Source organism: Ictidomys tridecemlineatus, chromosome 3, assembly GCF_052094955.1.
Source record: "Ictidomys tridecemlineatus isolate mIctTri1 chromosome 3, mIctTri1.hap1, whole genome shotgun sequence".
NCBI lineage: Eukaryota > Metazoa > Chordata > Mammalia > Rodentia > Sciuridae > Ictidomys > Ictidomys tridecemlineatus.
In genome coordinates, this window is record NC_135479.1 from 32,515,956 (window position 1) to 32,531,675 (window position 15,720).

The following is a 15,720-nucleotide window of genomic DNA, read 5'->3' on the forward strand; positions in this document are numbered from 1 at the left end:
TTTGAGGTTTTCTGTATAAACAAAGTGCCCCTCAGCAAAACTTCCCAGTAATTCAGGAGTCAAAAAGAGGCTGACTGTCCAGTCCCTCGGGGGTCAAATGACATGTTATCTTAAAGACATTGAGGTCTGTCTCAGGTATCACAAAGATGGTCTTCTCTGGTTCCTGGCCTATTCTCCAGAGTTGGTTGGTTTCTTTTTATATATATGTACACACACACACACACACACACACACACACACACACACATATATTCACATACATTATATATATACACATTCATATGTGTGTATGTATGTATATGAACACACACACATACGAATAATATAACCATCTTGTTCTCTGACAGCTTGAGAAGTCTTATATGAGGGTGAGTAGGACAGGTGCCTTGAAAACACAGGATCTTGAAGCTGGGGTGGCTCTATCCATCAGAGGAATTGAGGCTCCACCTATTCAAGAGGAACTCCCCAGAGAGGTATGAGAAAGGAGCCCCCTGATCCCCCTGCCATTACTGACCCAAAAGAGCTTCTGCTAGTTCTCTCTCAACAACAACAACAACAACAACAAAAACTATTAGGAATGCTTCCCTCGATCCAGCACAACCTCCTTTGGGGAGAGTTTAGCCCCTAATGCCCAATCCAAGGATGACAAGTATCTGTCCCCTAAGACAAAAGGGCCTTGAGGAGCCATTGGGGAAGAGACTGACAAAGACAGACATAGACTGAATTAGGCACCATCCCCAGCTGTGGACCCACAGGGCCTTATGAAGCTCAACAACAAACATGCGGTCTTCCACGAGCCAGGCAAGCCTAGTGCTGGGGCTGGGCCACCAGAGAATTCTTGCTGGGAATGGAATCTGGAACAGACTCTATGGTCAACCGTTCTCAGATCAGAGGAAACAGAGGCTTTGGACACCAGCACCAGTCTCCATTCTGAGGTTGCCTGAGGACCATGCAGCTTGGGGGACAGACTGGAGAAACCTAGTTATCTTATATTTTTCAGGGAGACTATCTGGCCCACATCAATGCCCCCCTACTTTCAGGAAGCCAGAGAAGACCAGAAGCCCAGCTGCCTGGGAGCTTCTCTTCCCAGCTTCTGGGGAGCAGCTCTGTTGCCGAACAGGGCTGGAAAGCTGTAATTATCCAGACAGGATAAGAGCTATTTTTGGAAGGAGCTGTCCTGCTGCCAAGGCTTTTGACTTCCTAAACTAAAACAAGATGCACAGAAAAAAAATGGGTGAGGGTGGGGGAGGACAGGGACGAGCCTTCTCTGTCAAAAACATCAAATCTTGAACCAAGGGAAATAGTGCCCCCTCCCAAAGGTATAGATTTAAATTAAGAGGTAAGCAAGAAGCCAGTTGTTAATATAACTCCCCTGGTTTGGGGAAAGAGGGTGTAACTGAACCCCCTTACCCACCTCTTGCTGACTCCCTCTCTCCTAAGACCCTCCAAGGGTACCTATTCAGTCTGTTCTGTTTATTTTGACATTTGAATACAAACTATTACAAATCGTTATTTAAATGTTTCCTGTCCATATCTTATCTTCCCAACCAGATGGTCAGTTTCTCACTGCCAAAGAATGTTATGTATGTACTATGAGATTTTTCCCCAATCGTGCCTAGAGTGCTAGGTATCTGAATAAAAATTGTCTATGAAAAGGAAGGAGGGAAGGTTGGAGGGAAGGAGGGAGGGAGGGAAGGAGGGATTTACTGTTTTACATGGAGGCAATCTCTAAAAGTGGCTGCTCCCACCTACAGCTGAGCCCCGGGCTGGTGGTTGGAGGCTGGATAATGGCAGAGGAGGTGGAAGCTGCATTCCTGGATACCTCCCCTTCAGCTGCTTGGTTATCTGAGCTCAAGTTGTCCCCCTCTCATTTGTTTTCTGTCTGTAGTCAACTGTTTGGCCTGGGCAAGCCCGCCCATGGATGGAACTTACTAGAGGTCATTGCTAGGTGTTGGATAAGAGAGGAATATGACAAGAGAAAGAATGAAAACAGGAAGAGCTTTGACCATCTTATCAAACATGGGCCAAGAAGAGCCAAAATACTATGGGAACAAAAAATACACTGCAAAATCAGGACGCTGCCAAATTTAGGACAGAGGACTGCCAAAAGCAGAGTCCACCTTATGCTTTTCCAAATTAAGGACCCAAATAGTGTGTAACCCAGAAAAGTGACCCCTTTCTGGAGTGCCCCTGGCAGGAGAGGAGGGAGTTAGGTGGGGACTAATCCAACACATAACTGCCCTGTCTTCCCACAGAGCACTTGGCAAGATTCATCATCTGCTAAAACGTCTCTGTTCTTTCTCTCCAGGGCTGCAACTAGCTCATATAGCACTTGTGCAGATCTCCCTCTGGGGAGAAGCAGTGCCACAGGTGCACAGCCTGGCAAGTGGAACACAAGCACACTTGTGCAATGGACAAACTACCCAACCATACCAAGCAGCTCTATATCCCTCCACACCCACTTCCTTCAGAGGACTAGAGGAGGACTTGAACAACGGGGTGGGGCACTGGATGGCTGGAAATAACTTCCCAGTGGCATTCTTACCTCTTCATCTGTCATAACAAAGAAGTAGAAGCCAGGCATTCCCAGGGGGCAGCAAGTGGAATCAGACAGTACCAACAGAAGGGGAAAAAGAGAATTTTACTAAAGATGTCCAGTGAGAATAGGCATAACCTGGTCCAAATCCCCACCTATTCCAAGTGGCCCAAATAACAATAGCTAGCATTTACTGAGTGCTCACTGTGGACAAGTTCCATGCTAAGTAGTAAACACAATAACCTAGAGAAAGCCATTATTTCCACATAACCTGTGGGAAACTGAAGATTGGAGAGGTAAAATAACTTACCCAAGGTCATAGTCTGGAAATAGTAGACCTGGGGCTCAAACCAATAAAACAATCCCAGAATCCATACTTTGTTACCTTCCTGTTTTATAGAGTTTTGCTCCCTCTGAAAGACAGAGCTGCCCTTCTCTATTCTTTGCAATTTATCATTCAGAGGGCTCATTCTGGTTGGGAATGGACTGGATTCCCAGGGCTCTCTCCTCCCCAATAACTTCTTCATCCAGATCCCTGGTGTCTATAGTGTTCATGGGACTGGAACTTATGTTGGGCCACACAATGCTCACAAGAAGTCCCTGCTGCTAAGATTTACACTCTGAGGGCTCATCCCCACCCTCCACTGTGACCAGAGAGGCCAAGAATAAAAACTGAAAGGAGAATCCTGAGGTCCTGAGGACACTTATGGCTTCTAGCCTTGGCCACAAAACCCACTGATGACCACAAGGAAAAGGTCCAGACATACATGGAAACCCTTTCTGGGCAACAGCTATTATATGCCCAGGTCATAGTATTGGGGATTGAGGAGGGTCGAGGAGCCAGATACACACATGAATTAGTCTGGAGACAGCTCTGAAGAAGACTATGAAGCAGGGAGTTTGCTTTGGTGTTTTGTTTTTTTTTTTAAAGGACATGATAAGTAGGACCAGGTAAGCCAAAAAGCTATGAGGCTTAAATCATTCTTCATTCCTACAGTGACTTCTCATTAAGAGGAGAATCTTGAAAATGAAAAAAGTTCCAGTTCCCAAAGGGATGGCTCTAGTGGTGAAATTATAGGCAAGACAAGTTGTTCCTCTGCTCCTTTAGGTCAAAACCCCAGCAGGGACTCTACTAAAAGACCAAGCTCTATAATAGAATAAAAAGGCCACCCTCTGCTCCTCAACGTCTCACAATGAACCCATAGGAAGGAAAAGCACAGACCTCTTAGCCACCAGATGATTCGATTCTGCATTTCCTCAGAGACATCTGAAAATAACACACTGATTATTGCTTTCTTCTGTCTGTGGGATGACACCCCTCCCCCCCATTACATCATCTACCTTTCTAGTTCCTTATGTCTTCACCCAAAGGTGCCCTCAGCCCTCCACTCTCTCCAAGAGTTCCTCCCACTTAGGCCCAAATATCATATTCCCCTTTCCCTCTCCCTTCCTTCCACCCTCCTTCTTCACCACCATTAATGTCTTTCCCCTCCTGTAAGCCCAAGTCTCAAGTCATCTGTGCCCCACCTACTCCACGTTGATGCCAGAACATTTACCTGAGGCCCTTATTCTTTTCAACAGCCCTTACCAGCCCTCACCCCAGCTCAGTTCTTCATCTCCACTCTCAGGAATCAGCTTCCGATCCTGCAAACCACTCTCTACTACCTTCCATTGAAAAGTTAAGCAGCATTGCCTGGAAGAGTCAATGCCTGACGCCAGGCCCAAGCATCATCATCGAGGTCATTAACTTGGAGCTCAGAGAAGCTGGCAGAAAAGTCATGGAGCATTGGGCTCAAAGATGGAACTAGATTTGACACTGGCCGGAGGGCAGCCCTGAGGCCCAAAATGAAGAGGGGGGCCTTTCCTGCCCACCCCAATGTCCCATCTCACTAAATTGGGGCTGCACTTGGGCAGTATGCTTCTTCACATACCCAGGAAGAAAGCATTAAACCTTTGAATGGGTTGTTTGATGGTGTGCTTGGGGGCCTGAGGCACTTCCCTCAATGGTACCCGACCTGGAGACTCCTTTGGTGATGGTGGTGATGGTGGACTTGCCTTCTCTCTCTGGAACATCAGGTCCTCATAGAAAGGGCTTGAGTCCATTTCAAAAAGGGACACTAAAGGGTCTAGGGGAGGAGGAGACTTAGGCTCAAAATCAGGTGTTGTCGGCCGGCTTTGGGGTATTTCAACTTCAGGATTCAGTAAGGCCCACCATGAGGAGTCAGGCCCATACCTAGGTAAGGACCGAGGGGGTAAGGGCCGAGGGGTCAGTTCCACTTCTGCATGGATGGAGGGCTTTCGGGAGGGTTCTTGATACCTGAGTGCAGGTCCTGGGGACACGTAGATAGTTTCTGGGGGCCTTTGCATTTGCTGCTTATGGACGGGCTCTGGAGTGACAAAGACGAGAGATTTGTGGGGGCCCTCAGACCCTGCTCGAGATGTCACACGCTGAGTTGACTGTCTTTGTGGAGAGATGGTGGCCTTGCGGCTGATCTCACGGCCAACCTCGCTGTCTCGGATTGGGGACCTCATGTTGGACTCCACCTCTGATGACATTATGACCTTTGGAGAATGCTTGGTCTCGGTGTAGGCAGGATGCTTGTAGAGAGTCTCAGGAGCTGAATGTGCTGCTCGGTGTCCACCATCTAAATCTTTAAGGACAGAGAGTTTGAGGGATGATGCCATTTTCATATTCCTTTGAAAGGCCTTGGGTTCTGAAGGAGTTGAGCTGTGATGATCCACTTCTGGCTCTGGGCTAGTGAGCCTTCTATGGACTGTCCGATGGTCTACCATACGGCTGTGGCCATGCTCTGGGCTAGAGGGACGCTTTGGAGGTCTGACCTCACCAACACTCAAAATCTTTCGAGTGGTCTCTGTTTGTATTGCTTCATCCTTTGGATAGGCTGAAATCCTACGAGGAACTCTGACCCCTTGAGGATTCTGGACCTTGGAAGGTGGGTCTTCTTGCAAGTTATGTAATTGCAAGTTATCCTTCTGGTCCATAAAACTCAAGCGACGGGTGGACTTGGCATCGGGGGGTGAGATACGATGGCCAACTTCACGCCCTGGCTTGCTTTCACCACTTCTTCGCATTGCTTCCTCTCTGACTGGACTAAGGTGCCGATGTACACTTGTAGAATGGGAAGCCGGTGTCTGAACTTGCTGGTTCTTTCGATGAGGAGAGTGATGGCGGTGTGCCTCTGTTTTTGTTCGGGTCTCAGTTCCCCGATGGAATTGTGCTGTAGAGTGGACATGCCCTGAATGTGGGGACACAAATCGAGAGTAGTCTGATGCTGAATGGGGAGTAGTGGGAAGTGCAGCTTCTAATTTTTGCTGGGGAGAAGGATTCAAAGAGACAGCAGCACTTCGGTGGCTTGAGGAAAGGTACCCATGTCCCCGATGAGGGGTGGAAGTAGTAACCTCAGCCCCTTTATGTGCTGAAACTGCTACCTTGGACCCAGTTTTATTTGTCTTGACCACCTGAAAGACTGTGCCCTTCTGGGTAGATGCCATATTTTATCGCTGGCTTGTCTTCAGGATCCTAATGAAGCCTGAATATTTACCCTCATTTTTAAAAAGCTGCTGTTCTTGGACTCCCACAAAAGTGGCTGTTGTTCTGTGTGTCTCAAATAGTCCCCTTAGCTACCTTTCTGTCTGATGATGTCATAAAGGAAGAAGCTTCCTATTAAACATCCTGTTGTACATAATTCTTTAGAGAAACCCAAACAGTACCTGAAAGAAAACTGAATTTATCTTTGGACTTGACACTACCAAACCTTTGGCCAGGTTCTTAACAAAATCTGGATTTCTTTGTATATAGAGGTTTTCTTACCGTCTCTAGGTTCCAAGAATTTTCAGAACTCAGCCAGAGAAATCAGCTTGAAGAGTTATGAAAGCAAGGCTACTCAAATCAATCATGCTGTGTTAGTCCCAGATTTAATAAGGTATGTTATATTGTACAAAGTTGCCCAATTTTATTTGAAACCACACTGTATGTTAAAGTCAAAATGTAGACCTCCAAGTCACATGTGGCAGCTCATGCCTGTAATCCAGCGACCCAGGAGGCTGAAATGAGGATCACAAGATCAGCCTATGCAACTTAGTAAGACCCTTGTCTCAAAATTTAAACATGACAAGGGCTGGGAATTTAGCTCAGTGGTATAGTATTCCTGGGTTTGATCCCCAGTATATTTCCCCCCAATACTCAAAGATAAAGCTCCAGCAATTTCCAGGTTTCACGGGTGTTTCAGTTGACTCTGGGTTAAAAATCTAGGTTACTCAAGTCTCATATTATTGGTCCTTAGTAGAAGGGATCTGGGTTTAGTATCAGTTTCAATTATAAATGACTAATTGTATACCTTGGACAAGTTACCTGACTTATTACCTGGTATGTGGGTGACACACAATAAATGTTTGGGTCCTTTCTCATGATCCTCTCCTGTCAGCAATCCAATCAGCTGGACTTTGGTTCCTCTTGATTAGAGAGTGACTTTCCAATGTGGAGGACTATTCTGGATAAGTTTGTTGTCTTTCTCTCGCTTTTATAGGTCCCTTACTTCTCTTTTGGACATAGACCCTATCATATCCAACATTTCTGATATTTACTCAAAAGGGTTATCAAGGTAATTAGTGGTCCACTTCATTTTCTGTGCTCTATACTGACCATTCTCTTCTGTTAAATATTTTTCTTCTAATGAGTTATAAAATTGTTCATTACTAATTATAACATTATAGTCTTCTTTCCCATTGATTTTAGTTTTAAGAATTCCTAAACCTTTTTTTCTCCCCTAAATTCAAAGTTTTTTGTAGAAGGAATTGCAAAAAATGAAATCACCCAAAGAACCACTTTACTATTTCTTTCTCTCTCTTTTTTTTTTTTTTTTTTTGTACCTGAGATTAAACCCAGGTGTGCTTAACCACTGAGCAACATCCCCAGCCCTTTTTATATTTTATTTGAAGACAGGCTCTTGCTAAGTTGCTTAGGCTAGCTTTGAATTTGTGATCCTCCTGCCTCAGCCTCCTGAGCTGGTGGGATTACAGGTATGTGCCACTGTGCCCAGCCCACTTTACTATCTTTTTTTTATATTTTTTAGATGTTGATGGACCTTTATTTTGTTAATTTATTTATATGTGGTACTGAGAATTGAACCCAGTGCCTCACACATGCTAGGCAAGTGCTTTACCACTTAGCTATAACCCCAGCCCCCAGTTTACTATTTTTTTTTTAAAGAGAGAGAGAATTTTAATATTTATTTATTTTAGTTCTCAGTGGACACAACATCTTTGTTTTTATATGTGGTGCTGAGGATCGAACCCCGGCCGCTCGCATGCCAGGCGAGCGCGCTACCGCTTGAGCCACACCCCAGCCCCCCCAGTTTACTATTTTAATAAGCATCTTTCCATATATCTTTCTATACACTTCCATATGTAGATATTTATCTACAAATTTATAGGGCCCTATTATATCTACTAGCATAGTACTAGTAGCATTATTCCATAAAGTTGTTGATAAATTCATTCTATTATTTTTTTTTTTTGTAGTTGGACCCAATACCCTTATTTTATTTACTTATTTTTATGTAGTGCTGAGGTTTGAACCCAGGGCCTCGTGCATGTTAGGCAAGTGCTCTACCACTGAGCCACAACTTCAGCCCCTCTATTATTTTTTTAAATCAACCTTTTATTGCTGGGCACTTGGCTTGTTTCCAGTTTTTCAAAATTATAAACAACACTGAATATAAACATCCTTTAATGTAATTGTATCTTTTTCTCCTTAGGACAATAGTTCTTTATCCTAGAGCGAGATGTGGTGGCACATGCCTGTAATCCCAGTGGCTCAGGAGGCTGAGGATCTTGAGTTCAGAGCTAGCCTCAGTAATTTATCAAGGCCCTAAGCAACTCAGTGAGACCTTCTCTCTAAATAAAATAAAAAATAACTGGGGATATGGCTCAGTAGTTAAGTCCCCCTGAGTTTAATCTCTGGTTCCAAAAATCTTTATCCTGGCCTCTCCTGAAGAGTTTTTTGTATACCTTTTTTTTTAGTTGAATGGACCTTTATTTATTTATTTATTTATATATGGTTCTGAGAATTAAACCCAGTGTCTCACACATACAAGGCAAGTACTCTACCACTGAGCAATAACCTCAGTCCTCCTGAAGAGCTTTTAAAGGCCCCTTTTCTAATTCTACTGAAATAAATCAGATGGTGGTAAGCCTGAGCATCAGTATTTGTTAAAAATGCCTCAGATAATTCTATGTACAATTATGGTTAAAGACCATTGTTTTAAGATAAAGACCTCTGAATTCTATTCAGGTGGTGCATGGTGCCCAAGTGTACCACCTGGGAGAGTGGCAGACAAGCAAAAGCTTGGACATCACCTCAGACCTCAATTCCAGAATATACATTTATTTATTTATTTATTTACTTACTTACTTAATTTATGCCAATGATAGAAACCATGGCACTATACCACTGAGCTACATTCTCAGCCCTTTTCATTTTTTTTTGAGACAGGGTCTTGCTTAGGTTGCCCAGGCTTAAAACTCATTGAACCCCATCCCTATCTCTTCATCTATTCTGTGGTTTTAACCTATTTATTGTCTTCACAGCATGAGTTCAAACCTGTGATCCTCCTGCCTCAGCCTCCTGAGTGGCTAGAATTACAGACATGCAACAAAATCCATATTTTAACAAGATTTCCAGATGATTCATCTGTAAAATAAAATTTGTGAAGTGCTGGTCTAAATGGTATTTCTAGATCAAAAACCATTCACATTTAAAATACATACTCAAAAATCTCTCTGTAGATAAGTGGCACCAATTCATATCCCCAACACAGATGCTTGATTCCCCACTCTCCCACCAAACTTAGATCTTACCAATATTTTTCCTCTTTAGTTATCTTATTTTAATTTACATTTTTGATTATCAGTGAAACTAGACATCTTTTAATATGCTAACTGGTTACTTGTTATGCTTCTTTTTTAAAAAATATTTTTATTAGTTGTTGATGGCCCCCATTTTACTTGTTTATTTATAATGCAGTGCTGAGATTCTAACCCAGTGCCTCACACATGCTAGGCAAGTGCTCTACCACTGAGCCACAACCCCATGCCCTTTGTTATGCTTCTTTTCTGAATTGCTCTTTACATGTTTTTCCATTAAGGTGTTTGTCTTTTTCTTAGAAGCTATTAGATCTCTTTGGATATTAGGAATATAAACCTTTTAGTCATACAATATATTGCAACTCTATCATTTGTTGACTTTATCTTCATTCAGCCATTATTTTATATTTTTTAATTAATTAATTTTGTAGTTGTAGATGGACAGAATGCCTTATTTTGTTATTTTTATGTGGTGCTGAGGATTGAACCCAGTGCCTCACACATGCTAGGCAAGTTCTCTGCCACTGAGCTACAGCCCCAGCCCTTACATTTTTAAAAAATCTATTTTTTTAGTTGTAGGTGGACACAATACCTTTATTTTTTAATTTTTTTAGTTGTCAATGGACTTTTATTTATATGTGGTGCTGAGACTTGAACCCAGTGCCTCACACATGCTAGGCAAGTGCTCTACCACTGAGCCACAACCCCAGCCCCCAATACCTTTATTTTTATGTGGTACTGAGGATTGAACCCAGTGCCTCTCGCTCACTAGGTGAGCACTCTACCACTAAGCCCACCACCCCAGCCCCAAATTTTACATTTTTATATAGTAAAATTCAAAAATCTCTTCACTTTGAACCCACTCTAAGATTAATAAAATTGTCACATATTTCTTAATGTTTATGTATTTATTTTTAATTAAAAATTTTTATTAATCAGACATTTTTTTTGGTACAAGGACTTAGCTTTTATGTTTTTCCAAATGTTTGGTCAGATATTCCATTATCATTTGTTAAATTATCTAATTTGATACAGATTATTTCATATTCTAAATTCCCAAAACTTTATACTTTAGTTCTTTCTTTGGACTCTTTTTATATTCTATAAATATTCATTTCTATGTTGATGCCATACTGTTAATTATTGAACTTTACACTATTCTTAAGTATGTAGTAGTATAAATCCCTACTCTTGCTTTTCAGTATTGCTTCCATCAAACATTTATAAACTCCTTTTCATTTATAAACTCCTATTCCACTATTGCCCTATTCTATTTAATATTTAATGTGGCTATAACAAAGTATGAAAGCCTTAGTACTGTATGAAGATAACAGATTTATTTAGCTTTCAGTTCTGTTAATCCAAGAGGATGGTGCTGCTGGGCTGGGGATGTGGCTCAGGCAGTAGCGCGCTCGTCTTGCATGCGTGTGGCCCAGGTTTGATCCTCAGCACCACATACCAACAAAGATATTAAAAATTCTGTCTCTCTCTCCTCTCTCACTCTCTTAAAAAAAAAAAAAGAGGATGGTGCTGGCATCAGCTTCTGGTGAGAGCAGATAGTGTCATGTGTCTGGTGAGAGCACATGTGAGGGGGATCGGTGTTAGATGACAAGAGAGAAAGCAAGAAGGCTAGCCAAGAAAGCTAAATTCACTTTATATATCAAAACCTACTCCAGCAGTAACCAATCTAGACTCATAACACCTACCCCACTTCAGGACACAAATTGGTGCCCTTAAGGGCCTACTTTACTAGGTTCCACCACTTCTCAATACTATTACATTAAGGAACAAGCCTCCAGCACATGAAACACATGAAATTTTGGGGAACAAATCATATCCAAGAATAGCAACTATACAATTAACAGTCTTAAGTTAGAGAGTGGGGTTTGCTTACTTAACTTCCACAGGACCATCTTATTTCTAAGCTCTTTCTTGGGGATACCTCACTATAACCCACTTTTAACACCAACATATATGAGTAAAAAACAAATCTGAAATGTCCTAATAATCCTAGTTTTCCAAGGGTGCTTCAGTGATTTAATTCAGTAGTTAGCCAATGTTTATTTTTTCTTTGCTTAAGCAAGGTTGCTTATTATTTTTCTAGTAAGCCAATCTTTATCTACTGTGTGTCTGGAACTTGTTACATGTCTGCTTTCCCATCTTGAGGAAAAGTGAAGAACTCAGTATGTTACAAAAACTCAGCATCAAACTCACAGAATAGATGAGGAGATAGGAATGGGGCTTAAAGAGTTTTAGTCTGAATTTAGCTCTTATTTAACTTTCATAATCATACTTTGAACTCCAATCATGGAAGACTACCGTTTAAGAATACAAAATATGTTTGCTCCAGTATGATCCTGGGTAGGTCATGGGAACTTAAGAAGCCTCCCCTAGAATAATAACTTTTAGTGGTGTTATGAAGATTAAAAATAATTGTCCAGTTAACAAATATTTGCTGAGCACCTAATATATGTAAGTGGCAATAACTCAGTGAACAACTTAGACATAATTCCTGGCCTTATGGAATATGGTCTATGTGTGGGTTGGGAAAAGGCAGGCAGGCTACTAAGAAAGAATTTCAGAGGTCCCTAACCTAGACTAAGCTTCAGGGACTTTAGAAAATCTCTTTAAAAAAGTAAAGTGAAAGCTAAAACCAAACAATGAAGTAGTTAGTTGAGGAGAGGCATATTCTAGTCAAGAATAACATGTGCCATATATTTGAAGAAATGAGAAAAGTTTAATATTTCTAGAAGCAATGGGCAAAGTTCTGGACAAGGAAATGAAACGACTATCTTTGTACATAAAAATATCATTTTGCAAATAAAAATAAATGAAAAGATTGTTTTGGAGAAAAAAATTAGAGTACGAAAAAAAGTTTTAAAAATGCTTTTACCCTACTTCCTATCCCCTGGCTTTGAACCTTCCACTGGATTTCCATGTTTGGCCATAGTTTTATAATCCCCTTGCTCAGTTTCCATCCTCACTTCCTTCCAGTCAACTCCCTTGTTGGGAACAACTTACCTTTAGAGTTGTAAGACTGGCTCTTTTCTCATGATTTAACCAAAGCCCAAATATCCCTTCTTTAGAATAGTTTCACCTGAACACCTGACCTGATGTTAAGTTGCCTCCCCTCCAGCATTTACTACTACTTTTAACCTATTTATTGTCTTTATAGCATTAGTTCAATATTGGGTATATCAGTAAGATACCTGAAGTATAAGAGATAAGGTAGCTCATAATAGAGGTCTGGTCGTACAATTAAAATACAAATCTGAAATTGTTAGTCCATAGGTGCTAACTGAAATCATGGGAATAAACTATGTTGCTTAGGAGGAAAACTTGCAGTAAGAAAAGACAAAGGCAGAGCCTGTAAAGGAGGGTGAGGTGAGGCAACCAGAGAGAGAGAGAGAGAGAGAGAGAGAGAGAGAGAGAGAGAGAGAGAGAGAGAGAGAAGAAATAACAGTGTGCAACATCAAGGAAGCTGAGAGGATAGACTGAAAGAGAAACTGACAATGGGGTCAAAGTGACTGAGGAATTTAGGAATATGGAAGTCATCAGTGACCTTAGTGACTGCTAGAGAATGGAAGGAGTAGAATTCGAGTGGGTTGAGAAGAGTGGGAGGTGAGGTACTAAAGATAGCAGATGTAGACAAGAATGTTTCAAGAATTGCTGTGGGAGGAGAAGGATGGTATAGTAGGTAGAAGGGAAGGTGGGATCCAGGGAACACTTTTTTAAAGATAGGAAAATCTAAGTGTGTTAATGCTTATGAAAAGAAGCTAATAAAGAAGAAAGATTGAAGCTACTAAAAAGAGAAATGCTAACCTCAGAAGGAAAACCCTGAGTGGATAGAAGATGAGATTGACCTAAGGATAGGAAGAGGGACACAGCCTTTATTAAAACAGGGAGGAGAGTGGAAAGAATATGTACAGTCCAGTATTGACTGCTTTACCTACAACAACTTCTGTTCTACAGGGATATAGGTAATTATGTTTGGAGTTTTGGTGGCGGGAAGCTGAGTTAACTCCCACCTGAGGGCTTATATTTTCTCTGAAGTCATCTGTTGAGTATTGATAGGAAGTAAGAGATGACAGTTTGAAATAGCTGATGAGTGAAAGAAACAGTGGGACTCCCATGTGCAGGAAAATTGATTAATATAAACAAAGCAACTGGTATATAATAATTGCTCTATAACCAATAAATAATATCTATCAACATTATGATTACTAATACTGACCACTATTTTTTACAGTCACAGGCCAAATAAAATAATTTTCTGTGTGGACAGATTACAACCCTTATTACAGGGAGTTGGTGTAGGACCTATATCCTTGATGCATATTAACAGATAATAACATAAGTCACCATTTATCATTGTATATCTGCTATTAGACCTTATATTTTTACTTACGTTGGTTCTGTCTCATCAATTATAATAAGTTGTTTGAAAGACTATGTATTATAAATATCTGTATTTCTCAAAAGTATTATTTATAAATGAATTTGTTTTCTGGTGGTTTTCTGCTGGATACAATGGCAAGGAACTGTTTTCTTGCTATAAAATAGCCAAACAGACTTCTACCTTCCCATTTTATCTGTGCAGGGCAAATTTTCTGGGCACTACTCACAATAGGAACTATTCAGTTTTCACAAACAACAGGCCTGCTACTTACTCACCAAGGCAGAACAAAATGCTAGCTGGTAAGTGCTGCAGTGTAGCACATAGTTTCCAAGAGAGGGTTTCTATTCATATATGAAGATTCCAAATGGGAGGCAATGAAAGATATAAACCCTCTAAAAATCAGGCTAGCTACATATAGGCCAGGAATCAAAAGAGGCTAAGCTAAACAAAATGTTGTGATTAGTATTACCACAATTTCATTCTTGTAGTACACTAATGATGTGATTCACAATCAAAAACACATGGAGAAGATGTTGTTTACCTTGAACAGTTCAAAAAATCTTAGCATTTTATTGTTATCTCTTACTAAGTTACTTCTAGCTGGAATGGGAATAGGGCAATCCCAGCCAAAAGGTTGGGCAGTATTTCTATGATAAAACAGGGACAACTGGTACCAGCATATATGAAGGTAGCTGCCCATGTGCCAAACCCTGTAACAGAAATTGAAGGTTTTTGAATAGAAGTTCCTTTCCCCACCCCCCACCCCCAATTCTTAAACACAGAAATATAGCTGGAACCTAAATGATATTGAAAATAAACATTTTATTATATAACAGGAGTTAAAATATTCAAAAAAATTAACACCAACAAAACCAAAAACCATTCTGAGCACAATGAGAAAATTTTAAAACTGCAACTACCTTACACTTTTCAGAAATTTGATTGAAAAACAAATGGTTACATATGCTGCGCACAGATGGGGCCAAACCATTATGTCTACTGTAGCAGCTGAACAAATTGTGAGTTAAGGAACTGGAACCACTGCCCCAATGGCACTGCAGCAGAAGAAAGAAGAGCTCACAACCAAGATGCTCAAACTTGGGTCAGAATCCATCTGTGATCCATTTCCAGTCAATCTGACAAGTCACTCTGATCCAGCACAATTATCCTGTGTTTACGTGTTTTAAAAGACAAAAAGAAAAAAAGTTTCCAGTTGATATATATGCTTTTTATTATTATTGTTTTTGTTTTTATTTTTTGTGTGGTGCTGGGAATTGAACTCGGATCCTGATACATGCTAGGTAAGTGCTCTAACACCGAGTTACATCCCCAAGCATCTCAAATGCTTTATTTGAGACAGGCTAGCCTTGAGCTTGTGACCCTCCTGCTTCAGCCTCCTAAATCACTGGTATTACAGATGTGCACCACTGTGCCCTTCCCAATACAGACTTTTTTTTATGGACACAATATATTTTTATGTGGTAGTAAGGATCAAACCCAGTGCCTCACATGTGCAAGGCAAGCACTCTAACACTGAACTACAGTCCCAACCTACATACATTTTTTCAAAAGATACAAACAACATCCTCTTTCTGTTCTACTGAATTTAAGGAAAAGGGATTTTGATATTTCTCTTTTTTTAATATTTATTTTTCAGTTTTTGGTGGATACAACATCTTTATTTTCATGTGGTGCTGAGGATCGAAACCAGCGCCCCAAGCATGCCAGATGAGCGTGTTACCGCTTGAGCCACATCCCCAGCCCAGGGGTTTTGATATTTGTAATCAAGGGATATTATGATCAGCAACATATAATGGAAATGCAAAAATGATGCAAAGCAATTGACAGCAGCAACTTATGTATACTTTCTGTATGAAAAGTATTCTCAGGCTGCTTCTAC

The 15,720-nt window shown here is 41.0% G+C and overlaps 2 protein-coding genes across 9 annotated transcripts in view; both read right to left on the bottom strand.

Annotated features, from left to right (window-relative positions):
• Positions 1-3,645: 3,645 nt before the first annotated feature.
• LOC144364808 (uncharacterized) lies at positions 3,646-6,049 on the bottom strand. Its single transcript, XM_078041076.1, has 2 exons — positions 4,468-6,049; positions 3,646-3,803 (listed from the first exon to the last, which is right to left on the bottom strand). Exons 1-2 carry the CDS (start codon positions 6,047-6,049, stop codon positions 3,646-3,648), a joined length of 1,740 nt encoding a protein of 579 aa, XP_077897202.1.
• Positions 6,050-14,622: 8,573 nt separating this feature from the next.
• The window catches only part of Tex14 (testis expressed 14, intercellular bridge forming factor), a 103,220-nt gene continuing 102,122 nt past the window's right edge, over positions 14,623-15,720 (bottom strand). For all 8 annotated transcript variants that reach the window (XM_078042317.1, XM_078042318.1, XM_078042323.1 and 5 more), the window contains one exon: positions 14,623-14,988. In XM_078042317.1, coding sequence (XP_077898443.1) covers positions 14,952-14,988 — 37 coding nt within the window. In that variant the 3' untranslated portion in view covers positions 14,623-14,951. The remainder of the gene's footprint in view (positions 14,989-15,720) is intronic.